Source organism: Colossoma macropomum, unplaced genomic scaffold (genome assembly GCF_904425465.1).
Source record: "Colossoma macropomum unplaced genomic scaffold, Colossoma_macropomum, whole genome shotgun sequence".
Classification (NCBI taxonomy): domain Eukaryota; kingdom Metazoa; phylum Chordata; class Actinopteri; order Characiformes; family Serrasalmidae; genus Colossoma; species Colossoma macropomum.
In genome coordinates, this window is record NW_023494791.1 from 39,355,194 (window position 1) to 39,380,134 (window position 24,941).

At 40.4% G+C, this 24,941-nt stretch overlaps 2 protein-coding genes across 3 annotated transcripts in view; one reads left to right on the forward strand and one right to left on the reverse strand.

The window, feature by feature from the left end:
* Window positions 1-24,941, forward strand: part of macrod2 (mono-ADP ribosylhydrolase 2) — a 1,059,267-nt gene that overhangs the window by 175,916 nt on the left and 858,410 nt on the right. The window lies entirely within an intron of this gene.
* Window positions 4,795-9,681, reverse strand: flrt3 (fibronectin leucine rich transmembrane 3). The gene is made up of 2 exons (XM_036575071.1): window positions 9,382-9,681; window positions 4,795-7,957 (listed from the first exon to the last, which is right to left on the reverse strand). Exon 2 carries the CDS (start codon window positions 7,926-7,928, stop codon window positions 5,979-5,981), a length of 1,950 nt encoding a protein of 649 aa, XP_036430964.1. The 5' UTR covers window positions 7,929-7,957; window positions 9,382-9,681; the 3' UTR covers window positions 4,795-5,978.

Below are 24,941 nucleotides of genomic sequence, written 5' to 3' on the forward strand. Positions count from 1 at the left end.
TCTGTCATGACAATTAACAGTAGTGATAACCTGACACTGTTTTATTATTGGATATAATCTGTCATGACAACATTTGTCAGCATATAGCATCTGCCATGATATGTTTATGAAAAGGTTTTGTCAATGTTATGAAGCAGAGTTCAAGTGTGGCCTACGAATACTTAGTAGAACGTTGTAAAATTAAATCCAATAAATAAATAAATAAATAAATAACTGTTGTCCACAGTGATTAACAGTGCTGTAGATGATTCTAAAATAACTAGTTAAAGTTGTAATAAAATAAAAATCTATAATGTTACATCTAGAAGTGGAATACAGAAGTGACAATCACATCTCAAGGCAAATAACTTGACAAAAATGGTATAAATAAATGGTATATTATGGTGTATTATTTGTCCTTGAGTGACATCGTTGTTGCCAAAATACTAATTAAAACATGGAAAACTACCTTTTGTTGTTTTGTTGAGTATTTAAATGTGCATTCTTTAAGCTATTGTTTATAAAATGACCAAAAAGAATAATATGAAAAGTGATTCCAAATTTTTGAATGCTAATGTAGTTAATACAACATCTGCCTTCACAACAGAAAAAGAAGAAGGCCACAACATACAAATGAGCCTTTAACCAGTCACTGGATGTTTTATCATATAAGCATTTTGGCCAACATTGGCCAAAATTTGACAGATTTTGGTCGAATTTTGGTAAAAATGCAGTTCATAAGCATGTTTTCATTGTATCACAAGTCATATTACAGTCGCAGTATGTAGCAATATAATTGCAATATGGTATTTTGTCCTTATTGCATAGTACATGTTCAGTCATATTTGAATGTCTAACAAAATATATAGCCATTAATAATATGTAGTTTTGAAAGTAGATAACAACTGGAATGCCGGAATTCCTCTATGACTTGGTCATTAGTTTTTTCCTTCTCACTGTATGTTCTTCTTTACAGCCCTTTTTTCTAGCATTGCAATCAGTTTGATCTCTGTAGACACTATATTAAGGTCAGCAAATAGTGGCTGGTAAATAGTGGCTGGCATTATAATGTTGATTCCATGTTATTTTTTTCTGTTTTCTCAGAAGTGCAGGCTACTCTATCAAAACCAGGCTGTGGTGGTTTAAAACATTACCACTGAGACCCAGAACCAATTCAACACTCAGCTTGCATGAAGTGATTAGATCTAGAGTGAGTCCATGGTTTTGAGTGGGACCAATAATATGTTAGGGGAAAAAAGAGTGAGGAAAAGATGCAGAAATTCCACAGCACCACGCTCTGCCCTATTACCATTAACCTTCAGTCCACTGCTTACAAAAATCTTACTTAACATGTAATGATAAAAAGAAGCACAGAATTGAGATTTTAGATAGAGGATATAAGCTCTGTGCCAGTTTGTCACTTATTTTGGATTTAAGAACATTTTGCTCTCAGTTTGCTCGGCACAAACGAAAAATCCCATTGGGAAACTAGAGATTGACTTACTGAGCACAGTAATGCATGTGCACACACAGTCTGCCTTTATGCAAGCAGAAGATATGCCTGCAGAGTGAAATTGCTGTGATCTCATCCGTGTGATGGTACTTGATGCCTCGAGTTGAAGCAGCTTCACTCCAATAGAATGTGACTCATTAAAACTCCCTAATCAACATGCATATATATCATTTAAAGGGCTCGAACAGGAAGAGGTGTCCACAATGGCACCTTTCCATGTTCTTCAACTACAGACTTTTAAAATGGATTGTGCTTTCTTGTACAGTCCCTGAAGTTCTAGATATCTAGTGTGAGGTACAACCTCTGAAGTACTAGGTAATTATAACTGGCTAAAATGATAGGAAGTAACAAGACAGTGTAACTAAATAACACTGAAATAGCCAACATGGTTTAGCCATTATCCTAATTAAGAACATCTCATAGACAGAGCTGTTGGATATGAGAAGGTAGAAGCACAAACTTGCACTAAATTTCACTGAATTTTCACTGTTTAAGCAGGTACAAAGGTAGTTAAATGGGGAAAAAAGCCTGTTTATTGCCTATAAACAAAATTAAATGTCATATCTGGTAGGAATGTGTATAAATTTGACCGTGATAGTTTAACAACCTGACAAAAAAGCTTGATTTGCACTTAACTAACCAAAACTATTGTCATTATCATCCATAATACCAATAATAAGAATAAAAAGAAATAACAATACTCTATATAACAATTCTATATAACAAAAATAATAAAACAATGCTTATAATGTGTGCACATGGCAATCCAGTACAAAATTGGATATGCTTTTTTTACATGCACATTGATATAAACAAATGCTGCAACTGTTTCATGCTCCATTTAAAGACATATTAACACTGTGCTGTTGTTTTATGCTACTGACACCACCCAAAAAATAAACAATACAAAACACAGCCAGTGCAGAAGCATCTCATACATTGCAATAATGTAGCGTTTAAATGTTATTTTAGATAACAGTCACACCACACAAACACGTCATTCTACTATCGGAAAAAATAAAAATGCCATTTTGTTCACGTTCACGTTTCATTCTTTCCAGTCCTAATTTTAATAATATAAAGTTTGGTCGGTAGGGGGAGCAGTGCACTCGCTGCTAGACCTCAAACTCTGCCTACGAGCACAGCCATTGGCTCATGAGCCACTGAACGCTGTCATTTTATTCTGAAACATCTGCATGAATTAGGGTGTGTTTTATGCGAATGATATGCAAATGGGGTACTGTAAGCTAGCACTTGATTTCATGCACTGAAGCTGATTCGTCATTTGCGCTAAAGTCTCTGCATGTTTACACATTGTATGAAAGTGTCATGAATCAGACACAGAGTACTTTGCATGTCATTAAAATCAAATCTGTGTTCTTTTTATGCAACTTTGAAGAATAAGGGCCACTTGTTTTACCCCAAAGAACTTCAGAGTTTGTACATACCTCACACTTCCCCAGCCAATACTGCAAACCTGTCGGACATTTTGGTGTAATTTAGCTAAACTATCTTGGAACTCACTGCTATGTTAACATAGTTACTCAGTACTTGCTGTTTGTACCACATCCTTATCTAGTTAATACCTAAAACGTAAGGGACTGTAAAAGAAAGCGTTGTTGGACTAAACAGTCCATGTTATTTTTCCACTTCACAATGCTTGACAGCTGTGCCTTGTGGCATTTTACGTCCTAATTTGCATGCAGCTTTGAAAGTCAAATTAGAATCCAAAACATATATTTGTCGTTGCTGGCTTTGGTCACTGTTTTAGCTGACATACAAGCACACTGCACAAGTCATAATAATTGGCTCTAACATTTAACAACAGTTGAGATAATTTATGTGAAGCAAGACAAGAAACAATCCGAGTAATATTGTTATTAGTTCCCAACTACACCTACCTTCCACATCCAATAAAATGCTATGGCTGTCTTGCTCAGATGATGACACCTGATGCCAGATAATGCAAAATGCTTCCATAGAGACACAATAGATGGATGATAATCAAAGGTTTACATGAATGACATATGTTGATCAACATACCTTAGCCACAGCATTTTATGACTGATATTTAGGTCTGAAAGTTTGTATTGTGATAGTTGGCTTGATTCAAATTGTAGGAATTCTTTAAAACTTGGCTTAGTTTGGTAATGATCGGGTTATTGATTTTAGAATACTTCACTTAGAAATGAAATTTGGTAAATGTAGTAGTGACAAAATGTTGAAATACTGCCAGTTATAAATCTTGCTAGAACTGGAATTGTAATACAGAAGAAAAATATATTTATAGATAATAAAATTATAGAGTTATAAGATTTAATTTCAATATTTTGGTCAAAACAGCTGATTGGTGTCAATCAAGATGACAGTTGTGTTGTATTTCTGACATCTGAGAGCTGATTTTATCATTTTAGACCAGAGAAATTTATGGCTAAAGGGAAATGAGGCCAGTTTTGTGAAACAGAAACTTAATTTTAAAAAATGTTTCCTGATTCTTTGTACTTGTTGAAAATGAGTTGATTTGGAAGCTTTAAATGTAAAACTACAGAATGTACATTTGATTGCTATTATTTTTCATATCACCTCTTTGTTCCCTCAATATAGCCCATATTATATGATTTTCATCATAGCTATCTGTTTTTAGTTAATAAATAACCAGTTTGTATAATGAAGCTTGCACATTAGATATGGTAATTTTGGTAGCTTCATATTAGCATTAAATCGATAGTGCTCATTTTGCTAATACATCATCAACAGCATCCACACATGTGGCCTTGCTGAACCATCTCTGAACCATTAAATAGCTTCAAACTCATTGAGGCTGTTTATTTTAATTTCAAGTTAGTCTGCTATGTTTAGTGCATGGGTAGAACCTTGGTGTATACTTAAGGTTTGGAGCAAATTTGCTGCCCTAAGTGACGTGGACTGTAATTAAAGTTCGGTATGTGTGTGCGTTCATGTTCGGCTAAGTGCATGCATGTTGAGCCTGTGCGTACAAGTGCATATGTGGCCTGTGCAGCCATGCCGGTATGGCACTGTGTGCCTGGCACTGTCTCTGTGCTTCCTGCCCAATTTCATGTAGTAACAGGCAGCCCCAGTAGGGCCCATGTCACCCTCCGTATGCTAGATAGTTATTAGACACAACTCTCTCTGTGGTCGCCAGGCACATCAAACCCAGCACGTCGTTCAATCGACCTCATTTAACTTCTCTGCCGTATCCACTGATGTACCCTACTTCATCATGAGCCACACAAAAAACAAACATATGATCTTCATTAGATGAAAAAGATGGAGGCCACCTATTTGGTTTTATCCACTTTTATTTTGCAATATGACCAATAGTTTATCATATTCAAGTGTGTATGAAAAAAGTTAAGTCACTGGTTTATTCTTTTAAAAAGCTAAATACAATAAGCATTGGATCAAGGCACATACAAGACTGGCCAAAGGGCGTATATGCACTTTGGTCTTCAGTTGTAAAGAACAATTAACTTTCAGTTGTGGCAACGTAAAAGTGGCTTGAACTCTGGGGAAAAAAAAATACAGATAATAATTATAATATGAACAAAAATAGTTGACACTTCGTCTTCCAAGTAGAAAATGAACCCATCTTATTTATGCCCAGCTTATACTTATTTTCAAGTGCAACATTTACACTCACAATTGGTTCACTACTGAGAGATATCACCTCTGCGGTTTCTCCCTATCGACTGGAGCAAGTGAGATTGGGTTGTTGGCCTGTCTCTTCTAGTGTCACTAAGTAACAACCTCTCGTTATCTCTGTGCTTTGTTGGTCCTATGCCGGACAAGCTTACCCAACAAAGGAACAGCATGCTGGGCTCTGTGCTATGTTGCTACTTCTCCCAGGAACAAAAGAAAGCAGTTTATCTCCACAATCCAAGCATAGTGGAGACTTAATGCCTGGCAACACTGTAGAAATGTCAACTAAGATTTCTAACGAACTCTCGAGGTTTTGCGATACCGCAACACACCTATTCCTGCTGTCTTCTACCCATTTAATCAGCTGTGCCCTATATTCCCGTTGGCCGCATTTTTGCCTTTTATCTTTTTAACTGAGAGTCACGTAGTGAAAACTATGACCTGTGCTTATTCTACAAGGTTCTCTAAAATCTGATTGTTCAACACAGCAATGAAAACCCACTTTCACAGTTGACAAGTCATATCTCAGTAGAGCACAAAGATTTTAATTGGTCTGAAACCTTAAGCAAAGGATGTACAGTACAAATTACTACAAACCTCTAAAATATAGAATTGCAGTTGTTGACAGCACACACTGAAGGCTCAGTGATGGCCTGCAATTTTAGCCTTTTTTTTTCTTTTAATAAACTGTCCTTAAATATAAATTATATGGCAAATGTACAGAACATTGCTTTCTCAGTCTTTTCAATCCAGTGTTTTGTAAAAGACCGGCCAGTCCTGGAGTCAGTCATTCGTAACAAAATGTCTTTTAAACCTCCACACACTATCATGAATGGGAGTGGTCCGAGTCTGGTATTCCACTGTCTCTGTAGCTTCTGTTGTTGATACTGTTTTCACTGTGTGGGCTCTTGTAAAGGTTTAAACCATTAGGTGGGAAAATTGTGTGTATTACAAACTCTTCCTTGGACATGGGCATGTGATTTATGGGTATCATTTGAAAAGAAGCCTCTCTAATCTCCAAGATGGAATTGTCCTTCTTTGTTCCGGCCTCAGCGTAGTCATCCTTCCTCCTGCGCCCTTTATTGTACGTGCAATTCCTGGAAAATAAAGAACCATTCCTGTGGACGTACCAGCACACCAGCGCCAGCATTATTATGGCCAAGAGTGCTACGGCCCCTCCAATAATAGCAGCTAAAGGCAAACTTGAATTTTTGTACGGCTCCTTCTCTTGCTCCCTGTTCAAGGTTGTAGTGGGGTTGTATGCTTTTAGGGAGCCGGTTTCCGTCTCTATGCAAACGGGCGTCTCATCTGACAGGTAAATATTGCTGGTCTCCATAGGAACCATGCATATCCGATAGGAGGACTCAGGCTCCAGAGCTGTAAGCAGGTACTCCGTTCTGTCCCCTTGTACAATGGTCTCCGTGATGGATCCAAATGCAGGGCTGTGCCCCAGCTTCAACCAGCTGAGGCGCAGGGCGGTCATGGGCTGAGATACTCTCCAGGATATGTGCACAGTATCTGGACTACTGGATTTCACACTGATTGTGATAATCTTACGACTCGGTGGCGTAGTGCTGCGGTAGTTTTTACCAAAATCTGGACCCTTAATCACTGGTCTTTTAGTCACATACAGAGGCCACTGAGGTCGAGAAGGTGGCAGTGTGTTGGAGACTGTGCTGGTTTCATATGTGGGCGAGACCTCTGTTTCAGAGCAGTCAAAGAGCTCTGTAGATAGATCCTTGATGGCCATCCCTTTGACCTTATCAGGGCCTTGGCACATGAAGCCACGCACATTGACCTTACCTGGCAATGAGCGCAGCCAGTCACGCACCCACTTCATTCTGCAGTTGCAGTACCATGGGTTGTTGCGCAGCAGCAGCTGGGTCAGGTTATCTAGGTCATCAAAGACCCCCATAGGCAGACTGGTCAATTTGTTGCCTGACAGATCCAGGCGGTACAGCTGTCGCAGGAAAGCAAAAGCACCTGCTGGCACCCGGTCTATGTGGTTGTCCTGGAGCTGTAACTTCTCAAGGCTGTTGCCTGGCAAGTTGGCAGGTGGGGATGTAAGGGAGTTCCGCACCAGTGAGAGCTCAGTCAAGTTGATCAAATTCACAAAGGCCATTTCCCCGATGCCCCTGTTATTCAGGAGGTTGCCGTCCAGCACTAGGCGTTTCAGGTTTATAAGATCTTGCAGGGACACCTCAGAAATGGAGGAGATGCGGTTGTCATCGAAACGAAGCTCCTCAATGGTCATGGGCAGACCTGCGGGGATGGTGCTCAGGTGATTGCGTGAAAGGAAGAGCAACCTCAAATGGTTGCTGTCCCGGAACGCTCCCTCCTCAATGCTGACAGCCGACACCGAGTTGTCGTCCAGGTGTAATTCCTCAATGAAAGGAATCTGCGCCAAAGACGCGTGAGTGATAGTCCGGATGTTGTTCTCCTGCAGATGGAGTTCCTTGACATTCAGAGGAAGATTGGTGGGAAACTCATCCAAGTTGTTGCAGTACAGGTAGATCTTTTCCACGCTGTTGAGCCTCCGCAGATCAGCAGGAATGCCTGCGCTCTTAATTCGGTTGTTCTGCAGGAAGAGAACTGTGGCATCCTCTGGGATGCCTGAAGGGATGGAAGTCAGCTCCCGGTCATTGCAGTAGATGAAAGTCCCATCACAGCGGCACTGTGATGGACAGGAAGCTGAGGTCACTAGCGGATTGGCTAGGCCCAGGAGAAGCCCAGCTCTGACGAAGAAGACGAAGAAAGACTTGTATTGGCATGCCATTGTTAATGTCCTCTGTTTGGTTGTCCCCCCTGGAGAAAAAAGGGAAAAAAAATCAGAAGGCGTTCTGAAGGAAAGGCAAAGTCCTTCTGTAAATAATTGCAGTCTGTGCGCATTCTGCCTCAAGCACCTTTTCATGCTAAATGATAAAATTTAAGACAAATGTTACACCATTACGGCAGCTGAATTAGTGAGAAATGACTGAGGTTTCCAAATGAAAAACAACATGCCTTCTTCATCTTCACTGAAATTCGGTATACCCTCCCAAAAAACATAGAGAAAGGGGAAATGAGAACTATGTAGGAGTTTCAAAATAAGTCTAATTAAAGTGGAAGTCTATTCCCAATCAGCCATGGATGTAGATAACAAATCCTTAAACCCACAAGCTTTCCTTGAATGAAATGCCTGTGCGACTGGTTTTATCTTTTACTCTGTGTAATGCAATAGAAGGTCCTTGTTGCTGTACAAATTTCTGCACTGAGCCACTGCATTTCAAAGCTGTCTTTCATAGTAGCAGACTGTGCCGGATGAACGAACGTGGATCTTTTTTTATTAACTGTTGAAAAACCTCCTCCTTTTCTTTCTTCCCCTGAGGATTTTTGTCCTTGTAGGATATACTAGATCAGACCTAATTTATAAAAACTGTGAAACCTCATCAATCTACAAAGGGATCCCTGCTGTATTCTTAGAAATAATCAGTATCGAGCTGAACTAAAAATAATCAGTATTCCTAATGCTAAATATATCATTTAGGATAAGTTCTCTGGGCTGTAGTTTGGCTAGCTTTTTTTTAGTGTTATCTGTGGTTTGTGAGCTCATTTCAGTTTTTGCGATTGAATGGTTTTGGGAATGACTGTTTTCACTTTTGGCCTAGGCGTTTTATTCAGTGACATTTGCATCAGGGATTTACCACAGTGCAAATAAACAAAGTTTTATATGCCTATTTAGGGAATAAGGCTTCAATCTGTGCACAACAAAGATTCTAAGAAAACATTCTGACAGCCATGAAATGGATGAGTGATGGAGCTTTTACAGATTACAGCATTAATTAAAATCGAAGGCTTTCTGTTTCAGTCTACTCCTTATTTTTTCAGTCTTAAAACAAGGGTTCAGCATTTCTTTTGGTAAATTATCAGAAGCTGCTAGAATGCACGTGTTGCATTAGACTCTGTGGAATAGTCCAAACAGCTGTCTGGTTAATTAGATGTGGAACATGATGACCAAAATAATCCCTGGCACGAGTACAAATGACAAGCAATAAATAAATACACTATGTGCTTTGCTGTAGAACTTGATGCACAAACTATTTTGTCAACACAGTATGCTTTTGTTTTTAATTATTTGTAATACTGATTCATCTTTTCATTTAATATAATCTCCTTTTCTGCACACATCTTCCTAAATATCTGAATGGTCACTTGAGTAATGGGAGCACAGCCATCCATATTTGTCATACCTAATTTAGAAGAGCCAGTAAATCCTCTGCTTCCACCCAGAAATCCAATGATGCTTTAAGCTCCTCTTTCTTTTTGCTGTCTCAAATTTTTTCTTGAAGCCGTCGGAGTCTCTTTGGTTATATCCTGACCCAATTGGTATTTGCCGAACTGATCCTTGTTTGTACTGCTGACCTCCTGCCTTGTAGCACAGTGTCCAACAGTTCATGCCATCAAAGGATTTGTGGCAGATAAACCTATAAAGAAAGAAGCGGCTCCAGTTTGACTTGGGCCTCAAGCGCAGTGCTCCAGAGCAGGCATGCAGTTCGGATAATTAAAAAAAAGAAAAAAGAAAAGGGAAAAAAACAGACAGAAGGAAAGTCCGGTGCGTGGAGAATCCTTTTACTTTGTGGCGCAGCGGCTGTGACCCCTAATTAGACCCTTTTGTGAGTGTGGAAGACTCCTCTGTGGGAAGGGAATGGCTCCTGTCTGTCCTGCGGCAGACTGGACATGGCATCGAGAGCCCAGCCGCCCAGTGCCCGCGTAGTCTGCAAGTAAGGCAGGCTCAGATCCAGGGCGGCTCCGTTCTGAAGCCTCGCCTTACGTTTTGTCCCAAATCGTGCTCCTCCACTCCTGGCAGAGGCATGAATAATGTATCCAACTTGCTCTCCCGTCTCGGGAACCTGCCCTCACACCGACAGACACTTACTCCCTCTCATGCGTCTTTCTCCTACAATTCAAAGAGAGAAGAATTAGTGTTTAGTCACGTCTACAAGTGTACAAAGCCAGTATGGAAAATCCTTTTGAAATCATGTGAAAATTGAAATTTGCATTGGTCCAGGCCAAGCAGAGTACCGTGTGGCCTTGTAGGGGAGCTACTGGCTATGCACGAGTGCACGAGCGCCAGGGCTGAGACTGACAGCATCCAAGACAAACGGTAATTGGCTGCTGTCCTTCGAACATAGTTTTCAAGCCATCAACACTACAGTGCTTGCCATAAACAAATTGTTCATACAAAAAAAATTAAAATCAGGTAGCCACACAGCTATATTTCTCACTTAATCATTTTGTCTTAATAAGGCACTTTTAATTTTTGGAAAAAAAATTTTGGACGATGCAGGAAAAGTAAGCTACACATAAATGTACTCACAATATCAGATGGTAAGAGGATCTCTACAGCTTATTAGGTTTCTAGTTTTCTCTTTGATGACATGCATCCTTTCTGAAACCCAGTGTGGAGGCTTTTGAGGGTTTAACAAGAAAAACAACACCAAGAACAACAACAAATATCGTTCTTCCGCATCACCAGCCTCTGCCGCCATGATTGTGTTCAGTGACCTGTCAGCCTGCGACCCCAACAACCCCTCCACTGCCTTCTCTAAGGAGACGGGGGAAAAGAATGCCTTTGCATTCGAAAAGCTACAGTGGTTGAGGCCCTGTCACAATGGGGGGGGCTGCTGCCTCCTGCCTGGCTCAGTGCTTCTGATGCTTTCAGGTTTCAAAGTGGCTGGTGTAGCGTTAAAACAAGAAGACACTCCGAAAAGTTGAGCGAGAGTGGAAGTGAGGGGCTGCACTCAACATATAACTCTGAAGGCACTCCAGACCCTTCTGCCTGGCCCAGCAGCGCAGGATAAAACGCCCTTATGCTGCTCAAAAATGTATATGGCAGATGATCCGGAGCTCATCTTAGGAGTACTCATGAATATCCGAGTAGGAGGCTCCTTGTCCGTGTCACCTCCGGTGCACCCGCGCGAATCCCTACCTCCTTTCCCCTCCTGCCGCACCTTTGCCTGGCCTACTTCCCACACCACCAACACTACTTCCCCCAGCACATGGGTAAAAATAGACCTCTCCCCCCACCAAACCAAATGATACGCTACAATCCAGAACACAATGGCTTGTGCCCTTGCCCGAAACCCTCCCCAGCAGCCTTCTCATGGTAACCTGTGTTCTGTAAAACACGAGAGAGCACAGCTACAAGCATCTCAGACACTTAACTATTGTAACCGATGACATGGAGAAGATTAGGGAATTGAGAGCCTTGTAACTCAATTTACAAGCCTGGGCCTATGCTGTCTGATAACACCCAGTCTTTCTATTGTGCCAAAGCAGAGCCATGAGCCTAATATCGTATAGATTAGAGTGGACTTGCAACAGCAGATGTGACCTTACTTTAGGAAAGAAGGGTGATGTAACAGAGAGTTTTTGCGCAGACTGTGCAAAGCTTTGTATTTAAGATTCTTATTCTCTGCTTATAACCCTAAAACCCATTTTAGCAGCCTTGATAAACATAAAACCAGGAAAAATACAATATGTGGATAAACAGTACAGGAAAAAGTAATCATGAGAAATGAACTTTATGAAAGGTTGTTTAAAAAAAACATGTTTTCTGAGTGGATATGTGGTTTGTAATTTGATTTGCCACAAAATGCCCCTTTTTACTGTTCTGAAAAGCAGTACTATTGATTCGTGCAGTAAAAAATGAAAAGGGGAACGTGTACCATTTCCAAACATTCCCCCTATGAGCCTTGACAAGGCCATGCCACTACTCATGCTTACTCCCCAGAATTATGATCATCTTCAAAGTCACTGCATTTCAGACCAACCAACAGGCGAGACTGTGGCATATTTTGGCTGCCTCAGAGTCCCTCTGTCAAAAGCAGCCAGCGTGGTAATAGCCTGGCGCTCATGGTAATCGTTCACTGCTCCTTCAGTGAGGCAAGGCCAAATGACTGGCCTGAGGTCTTTCTGAAAGTGTGGACAGTGTTTAAGAAGCACTCTGCCCTTTTCTTGGGCACAGTTGCTGGGAATATGAATAGTTAGTTTGCAGAGAGTTACCAGAGGGGGAAAAAGAGTGGAGGCAGCTCTGTTTGTTGGCACTCTTCTTAACCAGGCAGTACCTGCTGAGTTGATGGGGTGTGCTAATGCTAACCATTACTGTGCTTGACCTAACATGACTGCCCAAAGCTCAGTGGATTTCACCTAAGTAGCCTCATTGTATTGTTCATTATTAGGGCTCAGAAATCTAACCCCCACCCACCCACTTCTCTTTGCTTATCTCATTTTGCTGTATTTTATCACATTTTTCACGTGATTAAACTTTTCAAAACTTTCCGAATGTCCTCTTTGTCTAACTCGCTCTTTTTAAGGGGAGAGAATGGTATGTAGAGGCCTAAGTGATAGACACTTCTCCCTATCGTTCTAATAGGCTGCCTTTTCTTTGGCCAGACCTGCTTCTGCTCTACTGCTCTTCACAAGTGATGTTAAATTGAGCATCCTGGTTTAAAAAAGAAAAAAAATCGCCTTAGCCACCACTACCTTTTTTTTAGCATTTGAGAAGAGCTCAGTGCCAGTTAGTGATGGCTACAGGGAATCCACTATGGGTTCATTTGTTCATTTAATAACTTCAATTATAAATTACATCAAAAGCAGCAAGAGTGGTATCAGTTATGTGCTCACATTGCGTGCCGTAGTGCGGTCTACAGTGCTGGTTTAACACATTACATAACCATCATCCTCAAAAAAAAAATGCAAATGTTAAATGTTTGTTGGTCATTTTTCAAGTTATTTATTATTAGAAATTTTACATCCTATTTAGGGCCTAAACTTTTCACATTATCTCAGTACCTGCACAGCTAAGAAATAGCCAGCATAACGTATCGAAGGATACATGTTTATTTTCATTTATTTCATTCTGAGGCCTTTATTGTTTATTCAAATTTCAAGTGTGTCGTCCTATTTAGGGCCTGTAATTTGCACTTCTACGTAGTACCTTTATGCCAGTAACTTTGAGTTGTTTATTATGGTTGTTTATTATTAAAATTATTATCATTAATTTCGAATTGTATTTAGGGCCTACAGTTTGTCAGATGTACTAAGTACCCTTATATAAGTAATTCAGACCTTACTGTTGTTTATTATAATTATTATTATTATACATTTCAAGTCCTTTTTAGGGCCTACAGTCACATTTATGCAGTACCCTTACAGTTAGGAAATAACTTGGATAATCACAAGACAAATATTTATTCAATGTATTCCAGCCTTCATTTGCCTGTCTCAGGCCAGGATTAAGAAAAGACACCTCTTATTCAACGGATAATGGATTCTGGACCCCATGCGAGCGTTAAACCAAACGCCTCTCTTTGTCATATTGTATCTTATATCTTAGACTAGGGCAAGGCTGATGTCTAGCGTTCAAGCAGACGTGTTTTTTATCTGTACATTTGGAAATTGAAGGAACGGTTTAAACAGGGTTTAACTGCTCATTTAAAAGCAGACCGGGGATAATTTGGAAGCCCCAGGTTTGTCTCTGGCTGGGGCTCAGGCGTTGGGAGAAGAGCTTGAGAGAGACGGGGGGTCTTTTTCCTTTTGTAAACCACTGAAAAGGAGAAAGCGGTACGTGGCAGCTGCGCTGCTTTTCCCCACTTGGGGGTGGTAGGCTCGCCTGCATCAGGCCTGTGTCTCTCCGCACACACTCTCTCCAACACGCACGCACACACACACTCACTGAGCTGGTGCTTTAATTACCACATGCGCACCCCCTGCCAGGGTACAGAGGATAGCCGCCACTGGACAAGGGCAGAAAGGCCTGGGTTGATTTACTACACTGTACATTTTTTGTTTTTGTCCATGAAGGAAGCAAATTGCTTCTTGTAAACCTAAAACTAATTTTCTTATTTCTTTTTTTTTTTTTATCTTATCAACTGGTACTCATTCGAAGGACTGCTTTCAGAACTTCTCACAATGGCAAAATATAACACACTGTAAAGCATGGACCAAAACAAAGTGCTTTTCCAATGTACATGTACTATTGTGCCCTGCGACAAAGGTTAGCTACTGACATTGAGCTATGAAATGTTTTTGTCTGCGACACAAAAGGGCGACAGACTTCTCTGGAGGCCCGAAAAAACATGACCACTTCATGTCGCAGTGAATGCCATGGGCCACCGTGTTTAGCCTTCAGCCTCCAGCCTGTGCCAACAAAAGAGGAACAAATTTGCCGTATGGCTGCCATCAAAGTGTCTTACACAGTGTCCTTCAGTGTTTCAATTCAGGAGGTTTTAGTAGGTGATGATGATGTTTTAGGAGGTGCAGATGCATCTCTTTTCTGACTAGACTGGACTCTTATAAGGGATTTGTTAACTTTGGAGCTCAGCCTTAATGCTGTGTATGAGCACAAGTTGGTGTTTATTCTGGCAAAAAAAAAAGAGAAGTCTCAGTTCTCTAATTCCATTTCAGTAAGTAACAGAGTACATGCGTAGGTCAAATAACTACGTTTTTTCTAAGCAAACATACTTTACTCAGTATATATATATATATATATAGTATATATTTCACTTGAAAAAGGATGGCTCTTCAAGGGTTCTTTAGTGAAGGCAATAAAAAATGGTTCTATTTAGAGCCATTTCATGCCTAAACAGTTGTTTGCATGGTGATCTGGGACTTCATATTGATGGAGAATGTGTTGTATATGGTTCTTTTTGAAAATGGTTCTGTATAGCACCAGAAAAGGTTTTGCTATGTTTACGATGTGAAGCTTGTAACAATAGAAGAACCCTTTTTGGTGCTATACAGAACCATTTTCAAAAAGGTAGAAGGTAAGTAGAACCAATCCCTTTACTAAAGAACCATCTTTAAGAGAGTGCGCCTCGTATCTGAGGGTGACAGAGAGGGAGACCGTGTTCATCTGAATCCTCTCAGTGCGGTTTACAGTGTGAATCCGTTTTATACTCTCCTGTAAACAGATTTAATCAGCTCTTCTCTCCTCTAATCCCGGCTTTTTTCTCTCCCTCTGAACCGCAAAGCTGTTAATTTCACACTGGACTAGCACTTCTTTGACATCGCCCGTGTGAAATCCTGCGTTATGCACGTACGTTAGGCTACTCAAAAGCGCAGAGAGACAACGTTATAAATCCTATAACTCGCGACGCAGCCTGTTTAACCAACGGTTTGGTTAGTTTTATTGTAAAATAACACACACGACGGAAAACAGCAGGAAAGAAAAAGAAGCAGTCTGGACATGTTTTCAAAAGAGAGATCGTAACATTACAAGTGGACACTCGCCGAGTATTTGCTGGGTTTTGTCTTATCCGTTTTCCCTCAGGTGTCAGGCTAGCGTTAGCGAGTCACTGGCTGCGTCCGAAACAGCATTCAAGCGTTCTAAATAGTGTGTAAACACAGTACGTCACAATTAGACGTGCTTTCATTAGTGCGCTACGGATAGTTTACTTTAATACGTGATTTTGGACGCAGCCCTAGCATCGAATCCGAGTGCTGCGGGGTCTATTACTCTACTCTGTGCTTATTACTCGTTTACAGCGTCCACAAACGAGCAGCAACGTCTATGGCGTGAAAGATGGAGCTTCTCTGCACTGTGGCCGTGAGTTGGGAAGTCCTGTTAGTTGACAGAGACGATCACAGAAGGAGAAACGCAGTGCTGAGAGGAAAATCTAAGTCTCTCAGTGGCCACAGATACAACGATAGCTGCAAAATGCTCAACAGCTCAGTTTTCTCTCAGGCTTCTTTTCACTTCTTGGGCTTAAATTCCACCCCAAACCCCCAGACGACGCTGAAGTCGGCTACTTATTCGAATTCTCCCGTTCCACCTTAAACGGTGCAGCAGTTACATTCTGGCGCCTTTACCATTTAAGGTGGAACGGGGAAATACGATCATGAAGCTGGCGAATGGGGAGCCAACTTCACCCCCAAACCCCAGGACTTGATGAGACAGAAAATGTCTCCCACTATGAAAGCAGTGTAAAGGATTTGAAATGCCAACTGAGGTGAAGGAGGAGACTAAAAACTGACAAACCAGTGAAGTATTTTCAAGCACAAACGCTCCGACTTAAGGAGATTAAGTTGCGGATTGTGGATGTGCTGGTGGGGAGAGAGGGGGGCTGCAAATGTCTGCCCCTTCTGTTGGGATGCTCATCATCGTCGAAGATTTTCTGCAGTGAATCTGGTGGCATTTTCTGATATGAAAAAAGGGAAAGGATGATGAACGAAGCAACACACTTACCTCTGATTCATTCATTAAAAAAAAAAGGAAAAGGGGGGGAAACTCAAAAGAAATATCCTCAAAAAAGAGTCAGCCCGCAGTATATATCCAGCACAGCGTTAGAAAATGCCTCGAAGTCCGGAGCAAAAAGAGAGAAAACACGCAAAAAAAGCACCAGCAAGCCCAGAAAGTCTCAGCAGCAGCAGCAGCAGTGCGAGCTGCGGTGTGTGTTACTGTGTCCGCACATGTATTCACACACAAGCGCGCGCACACATACACACACAGAGGCGCGCGCGCACTCACTCCTTGACAAAAAGAGAGAGAGGGAGAGAGAAAGGCTTGAGAGGACTCTTCGGTAGGTCTGTCCGGCTGCCTGGAGCTCACTAGAAGTGTGAAGTTGCATCTGCCTCCAGCCCTGCCTGCCTCATCCCCGCGGTTACGTCACATGGGGGCGGACCCTGGTGTTTTCCCTTTGGCCACGCCCCTTTTTAATCGCTCGCTCAGTCTCTTTCTCTCTCTCTTTCTTTCTCTGTCTCTCTCGCGCACTCCTTCATCTAAGGTTCATAATGAACGCGATGTGGTTTGTAGCCACTAGGGGGGGTCAGAGATAGAGAGATGGACAAAGGTGGACGACGGGCCTAAAGAGCTGTGTCTGGAGTGGACACTTCTCGTGCGGGTGCTGTTAGGGCCACCAGGAGCCGCGTTTAGATCAGCTCTGCTGTCTGTGTTCTTACTGTTGGACATTTTCAGGACAGTGTCCAGACTTTATAAGACTGAAGGAATACAAAAGGACAAACCAAAAAAGAACCGACAAAGGTGTACTGAGTTTGTGAAGTACTTTTGTCTTAATTTTTTTTACGTTTTTTATTATTATTTTTTTTTGTTATCAATGTTAGGCTTAGAGTAGGAATAGCTGCAGAACATGTGTACAGGTAGTTACATATCACTGTTGTCGGAAGTAAACCCTGTATCTCCATTTTTGTTGTTTTTCAGTTTTTTTTTAAATATCTGTCGCCCTTTACATTGTCTGTAAATTTCATGAAGAATGGACCAAAGGAAATGGTCCACAATCACTTGGAAAAACGCCTGGTTCCACTGACTTACATTAAAAGTAATGTGGTTTTTTCCTTTTCCTGTAAAGTTATCATTTTGGAGATACAAGGTTTTCTTCCGACAACAGCGATATCTATCTGTGTATTTATCAATCTATCTATCTATGTACATATATGTGTAAATGTATATTATTTTTAAATTCTCTAATAACGATGATATTAATCATAATATGTTTTAAATTGTATTAGATATTTCTCGTATGTGCAAAGCACTCCTTGCACAATACCAGGTCATCCCATATATATATATATATATATATATATATATATACATGACATGGTACATGGGATGACATGATGTTGTGTGTGTGTGTTTGTGTGTGTGTGTATATATATATATATATGTTATGGTATTAATTATTGATACACACAATGTATATCATAGTAAGTTCATTGTGGTAGGAAACAAACAAAATGTTGTACAAAAGTAACATAAATTTAAATAGACCATTCCTTAATTTTGACAAAGTGGCTGTTGTGTTTCATATTGTTGTGCTTTAAGCAGTTTCTTTGCCGACTTTTGTCATTTTGAATCTGAAATAACTTTGTACACTTGTCAGTGCTGTCAGTGAACACAAGCTCACCAACACCATTGTAGGAAAAGCAGCTTCAGACTTTGACGTTTCCACCTCTGTGCTTTACAGTGGAGTTAGTGCAGTCTGGTTGGAATTCTTCTCCAGGCTTTCCCGACCATCAACCATCATTTGAAGTTGTTCTAAAAGTGTTTTTTTCTCTGAAATATAATTTTGCTAAACGTTTCATGAGAATATGTTTCATGACGGAACTCTATGGAAGTTTTCCCATGTTTAATTTGGTAAAATACTTTTTTTGGGCCACTGTATATTTACGGTATATGGGACATACGTATGACCTCATATTCTGCCGTTGCATTAGAATATGCGCGTGTGTCTGTGAGTGAGAGTGAAAAAGAGGAAGAGCTGGAGGAGCTGCATGCAGTTAATCAGAGTGTGTGTGTGTGAGAAAGAGAAAGAGCTATAAATTAACCTCTTAGTTTCAGAACATGCTGTGAATGTTTCTGTTCAGGAGGCATCATGTCAACTTTACGATGCTCCTCGGGTGTCAAATTCAGTCCAGATGGAAGGTTTGTATTATATTCACTTTGGCACGCACCGCAACTACCCTTACAGATGGCTTGTGAAGACCTGTGCTCCTGGTCGCTCTAACCCGACCTGATCTGAGCGAATTACGCTAAGATAAATGCTGTGCACTCGGCTAATTAGCGTCGCTCAAACTGCATTTAGAGAAGAAACCTCAGAGTCATAATACAGATGCCCATATTGCTTTGTCATCTCATTAGCTGCCTTGATGAAAAACAGACACTTCTACTCAAGTGCTCAATCACATAATGATTATTTTCTTTTTTTTCTTCATGCAACTTACTTTGATATTCTAAACCCAAGTCTTGCCAGTAGCCTCCAACAGGGCAGGTCTGGGCTCAAGCCCTGTCTGCTTCAGCTATTACAACAAGTCTAATGGACCAGGCTTTCTTCTAGGACAGGGAAGCCCAAACTTTTTTACTTGGGGGGGGGCAAAGTGAAACATTCTAGCAAGCCGAATCAGACGTCCTCATTGGCCAACTTTGCCCTGTGAACCACACTTTGGGCAGCACTTTTCTCCAGGACATATCCATTAAGGAGCCACCATGCCCTAGTGTCAGACAGCAAGGGATTTTTGGGAACCAGTTTGGATTAACATTGCCTGGCTAGGTTAACCAAGTTCTCCTAAAGTGCTTGGGCATTTTATTCTTTACCTAGAACGCTTTGTACGTCAATGAATTGGCACTAGTCTTATGAATGGGAGTCTGTAGGCCTACTTTGTCGAAGCTTAATACACATTCTATGTGCAGGGGCATCTAGGGCTTTGGATTGATTCGCTTTTGTCCTTTTCTTGAGGCTGTTTGTTTACTAAAATGGCCGTCAAGTTAAGCCCTGAACATCTGCCAGAAACACACTTGGGACAAAGTGGCCCACTTCTCTTTTGTGTTTTTCTAGTGCTGGTTGCCCTGAAGTGTCTTTGCCCTTAAATTTAGAGTCAATGTATGACCTACACTATACCGCTCGCAGGTTCAGGGATCAATAGTCTCCATCTATAGTTTCCATCTACATCTTCTTACGCATGTTTTGACATATTGAATGAAAAGTATATAATTGCATTTCCAAAATTAGCATGAATGTCTGTATGCTTCCTTGATATTGCTCAAAAGAAATACAATAAATTATCAGAGAAATTCATTTGCTGAACAAATAAATGCAAATAGAATAAAATCATATGACAGATCATGTTTACATTAATGCCTGGCTGTAGCTACAACACATGAAGGAAAGTGACAGGTACTGACTGACTAATAAAGAAAGTAATATTCTTTAATCTAATAAAAGAACAAAAACATAATGGTGAAATTAAATTAGATACCAATGAGCATTTCCAGAGTCATTATGTTTATCAGTGCCTTTGTTTATCTCTCTATATAAAATATAGCAAGAAACTGTAGCAGGCAAAACAATGAGAAGTTGCTTAACATAAAGATTTCTCTTCATATTTCTCAGATGTAGAGAGTTTCATTTTTATGTGCAGAGCTGATGGAAACTTAATTGTCATATGTTTTTGTGAAATTTGGGCTATTTGCTTATATTTTCAAAAATATATCTCTATAAAATGATACTTATGTAATGCAAGCACTTTACAGCCTTAAAGGTTACTATTTATTTGTAGATTTGATGAACAGAGTTGTGGATGACTTCAATATCATTAAGAAAGTTGTAATGTGTAGAGAATGATGTTATATTCAAACTAATATACAAAGCAGCCATCACATAAATGAACAGTCGCACTATATTAATTGTCATTTATTTACTTCTGGTACTCTAAACTCTTGTATGGTGTCTGGTTTACATCATTTAAATCTAGATTGTGTTAATACTGAATAAAATAACAATGACTATTGATAGAACAAATGATTAAATGGTACTTTAAGTAGCTATTTACAGACATTGCTGTAAAAAAAGTCCCTTGCTTTAGCTTAATGCTAAAGGTTTCTTGAACAATTGAGAAGTGAATTGTTTTTTGAGCTGTGTGGCAAGTGACAGCAGCTCCAGGCGTCATACTTTGGGGCCAGAGGTGAAATATCATGGAGCATTTATAGGTGGCAAAGGGTCATTGCTGGACGTTTTGGGCAATTCCCATTCCCATGACTTGGGCCCTTGCATTCAACCCTTTTCCTCCAGCTTTCTTTACCAAATCTAACCTGACTCTGTCTGTCAGCAGCCTCTGATTGACTCTCAATCTTACAAAGGGTCCCAGAGGAGAAGCCAGGCTGGGTCCAGTTACCTCCGCCTCAGTGGTCGGCGGGGGGAGGAAACGAGCAGGCCGGATGATCTGCTGTTGCTCGTTCTCGTCTTTCTCAAGGATGCAATTTACTTTATCTGGCCCATCTCGATGTGTTTTGACAACAGACATGGCTTTGAGGGAGCTGCATGGGTTCTCTGTCTTCTTCTTCTGTTGTGTGTTTGGAGTGGGGAGAAAGAAGAGCTAAGTTCATTAAAGTACTTGATTCAGTTAAGTGTGCGAGGGCTTTAAGAACAGGCTCTGAAGGGGCAGATGGTGGAAGAATAAACATTATCTCCTTTCCAAGATGTCCACACTACATTCCTGAGTGACCAGCAAAGTAATGCTGTAACCTGGAGAGCTTTTTTTATCAAATATTCTTAGAATTTCATGTTACCTCATTGAACCCTAGGTAGTTTCTCACCTTGTTTCTCATCTACAATGATATGTTCAGTGACTAGTATGAAGCTAATAGTTACAAGAGCAACTGAAGTATTGAATGATGGAATATAGTTTTAAATATCAAGATTCTTTGCCATGGAAGACCCTAAAGAACCTTTCAGTGGGTGGTCCTTTAGAGAGCCATATTTGTAAATGAGATGTGTGAATGGGACAAACCTTTTAAAGGTTTAAAGAACCTTTGCATGATGTAAACCCTTAGATTGGTATTGAACCTTTCCGTCATGTGAAGGGTCTTGAAACCTTTAAAAGGTTCTTCCCATTCACAAATCTCATTCTCAAAAATGAGGAAAAGGTGGTTTTTCTATGGCATGCTCAAAGAACCACTTGTAGAACCGACAGAATAGATATCATACCACAAAAGGAGAGGAAAGGTATGCTTATTTAAATAACACATCACGTAACTGTAATGCCACTACGACAATGTTTTTTTTAATTATAGGCATATTTGATGTTTGTTGTTTGCACAACATCTGCCAACCTGTCACCATGGGTGTCATGGCGGAAAACATTGCACACAAGAAGAACATTATGTCTCCAAACATCTGAACAGCAACATTTTATACTAATAAGATGATTTCCGAAGGAAAATCAGATGGAAGACATATGCTAGCTTTGTACGTGTCTGGTGCTTTGCCTAACACAAGCTAATTAGAACATGTTGAATCTGTTTGTGAAATAAAGTGGAACCTAGTGGAACATAGCAGGGTGTTGGAGATTGCTCTTGCATTCCGAACGCACAGGCACACATGCATTCATCTGTCAACTCAACCCGGAAACATTTTTAAATTTAGGCCAGGCAATGTAACAATATGGTTTTATTACTATGATAAATGACGTCATAATATGTTTTAATATCGTAATTTTCATCAGTATTTCATTGAACAATGAATCTCGTCCATTCTAGCTCTTGCAGAGCTTGTGATGCATTTTGTGTATCTCCAAATATGCTGTATTTTCTACATTGACTACACTTATTTAAAATGAAAGTTGAAAAGTGCTGCTTTCAAAAAAATCAACTTTATTTGGTATTTTTTCCTTGAAGGTTAAAGATAGTCTCACAACATTTGAGGTACCCATTGACCGACTGATTAGAGAAGTCACTGAGCCACACTGCACAGCATCCCATTGCACTGAATCATTGCCACTAAATCAAAACAGCTCTCAGATCGAATCAGCAGCCATTGAGTTGTTATTGGGATTGAGTCACTGTTGAGCCAACGATTCACACCCTTATTAAAACACTGCCATTACTTACTTCACGTCTATTTTATGCCTGTGGCCAAATCTACAATGAGCAAGGCTGGTCTCTGCTGCCTCACTGGGCTCGATTTTCTTGAAATTATTGAATGGATCTGTCCATGAGCTCTTAAATGAGAAAAAGCAGACGGGGGTTAGATACTGGTTGCAGATAGAGTGTATTTGATTTTGCCATTATGTATATGAGTTATTATGATTCTTATTCTTATGGTTGATTTTGTTGAAAATACATTGAAACATCCTATACAGGGATTTTTTTTTCCTGCAAATTTAGTCATATTTCTTCACTTCAATAGTACCTGCTCTGTGGGGGTCCTAACCACTAAAGAACAGGGTAAAAGGGGGCTAACAAAGTATGCAGAGAAACAGATGGACTACAGTCTGTAATTGTAGAACTACAAAGTGCATCTATGTAATAAGTGGAGCTGATAAAATGGACAATGAGCATAGAAACAAAGAGGTGGTCATAGTGTTATGCCTGGTGTATGATGTGCCATAACTTTTGCACAGGCCACATTTTATGTTTTTATTTTTCCCAATATTTTAAACTCAGCCAATCTATGGTAATAGTGCATTAAAATATGTGTATGTTCTCTGTAGACTTACTTTCACTTGGAAAATCAACAAAACGTAATCTGACCAGGGTGCACTATCTAGCTTGCCCTGTTTTTTGCTATATCCTTATTATAATTATTTATTTTTTTACATTTGAAATAGAGTGAAAATATTGGTTTAGCCAGTAAATGAGCACACACTGTATTGAATATTCATAATGATTTATAATCAGTCCAAGCTGAAAACAGTGCAGTTGAATCACCACCTCCAAATCGATGCATCACAATGCATGAATGCATTTTGACACCCCTCTTGTGTGTGTATGTGTCAGCATGTGTTCTTATTTCAGCTACATTGCTCAGGGTACATGCTAGTCAGCACTTATGTGCTGTGTTGTCACTCTCAGTCAAGCACCATATGGAGCATGTAGAAGTCAGCACATTGTACAGTGTGGCTCCATTGTCTGCTTACATGGGACGGTGGCTCCCAGCTCACAGGACATCCCATTGCTGGTGGGCATGGTATCCCCTCTCTTTCTTTAACGCAGTTTCCATATGTTGAGGCTTAACTTTTTTTCTCCCTGGAGACCAGTAAAAGACCACCCCCCAACAACCACGGCGGCCTGAAAGAAAGTGACTTCCTGCCGTTTCGGGCCTAAGAACCCGTTGCGTATTTGTGCAGGACGGCCGAATCCTCACAAGAAGCCCTCTCGGCTGTTTCACCCCCCCCTTTCTTCTCCCCTTTGTCCTTTCTGCTTGTTTTTCTTGGTCTTCCCTTGTCTTTAGCAGGGGGTTAAAGGGGTATATTGATGGGGGGGAGGGAAGGGGGCTGACTTGTCAACTGCGAGGAGACCTCTGGACCTCCTGTAGCTTAATGAGCTCCGAAACAATGCCCCCTGATCAGATTAGAAAAAAAAATCCCCCCTCCCCTTTGCCCCCCATCTTTTAGGCCTATCAGCAAAGAGAGGAGATAAAAGATGCCATCAGTATACAATGACTTCCCAGTCTCACCATTTCTCTCTAATGTAGCCCGCTGGAGCGCCTCACTCACTCTCCACCCTGTAATTGGTTTACTGTTTCAGCCCTAAATCTGTAATTAGCCCGCTCACAACCTTTAAGGTATTTGCAGCCTTTTCTACCTTGAACAATGGCAGCTATTTTCCTTCATGATTTGAATTTTAAAAGAGCAAAGGCCTGTGGTTGGAAAGCTTGTTTTTTTTCTCTTTAAAGAGAAACAATATCTAGCAAACATTATCAATACCCGTCAAGATGATCATAGGCAGTTTTCTTGACTGTGAACTCAGCTTTGTTACTCATGTGTTGAGTTCAGATGGGAAGTAATGGTTAATGCTATCAGATGCTTAACTGTATAAAGGCACACATGGAAATGATAGATTAGCCCGATAAAGGAGTGTTGTTTGTCCTTGAGGACATTTTTTACCTCGACTCTGGATTTGTCTCAGGAAGAGGGGCTGTTTGCCAGATTTGGAATCCAACTGTTTAAAATGTTGATTTTACATATTTATTTATAGTAGATGTTTTGAAATTAAAACTACCATAAAAATGGCAACTGGCTTAGTATTCGAGCAACTTTCCATCTTTATCCATCTCTCAAATTCATTCTGTCTCATTTCTTATCTTTCGCCCCTTACCTCTGTAAATAAATTTAAGTGGAACTGTTATTCACAGCTGTTTAGCAGCTTTCATAGTTAAAGACTCGCACGCATACACGCCTAAAACCACAGTATTTTACAGTAACACATCTGCTGTGAATCAGTATGCTGGAAAAGAGACAGGGTAGGCCCATTGTGCATTCAAATGCAGACGAACAGTGTGCAAATAAGGGACATGAA

Bases quoted from the DNA above. Each gene is read 5' to 3' on its own strand.
- flrt3 (XM_036575071.1), bottom strand. From the start codon at position 7,928: ATGGCATGCCAATACAAGTCTTTCTTCGTCTTCTTCGTCAGAGCTGGG.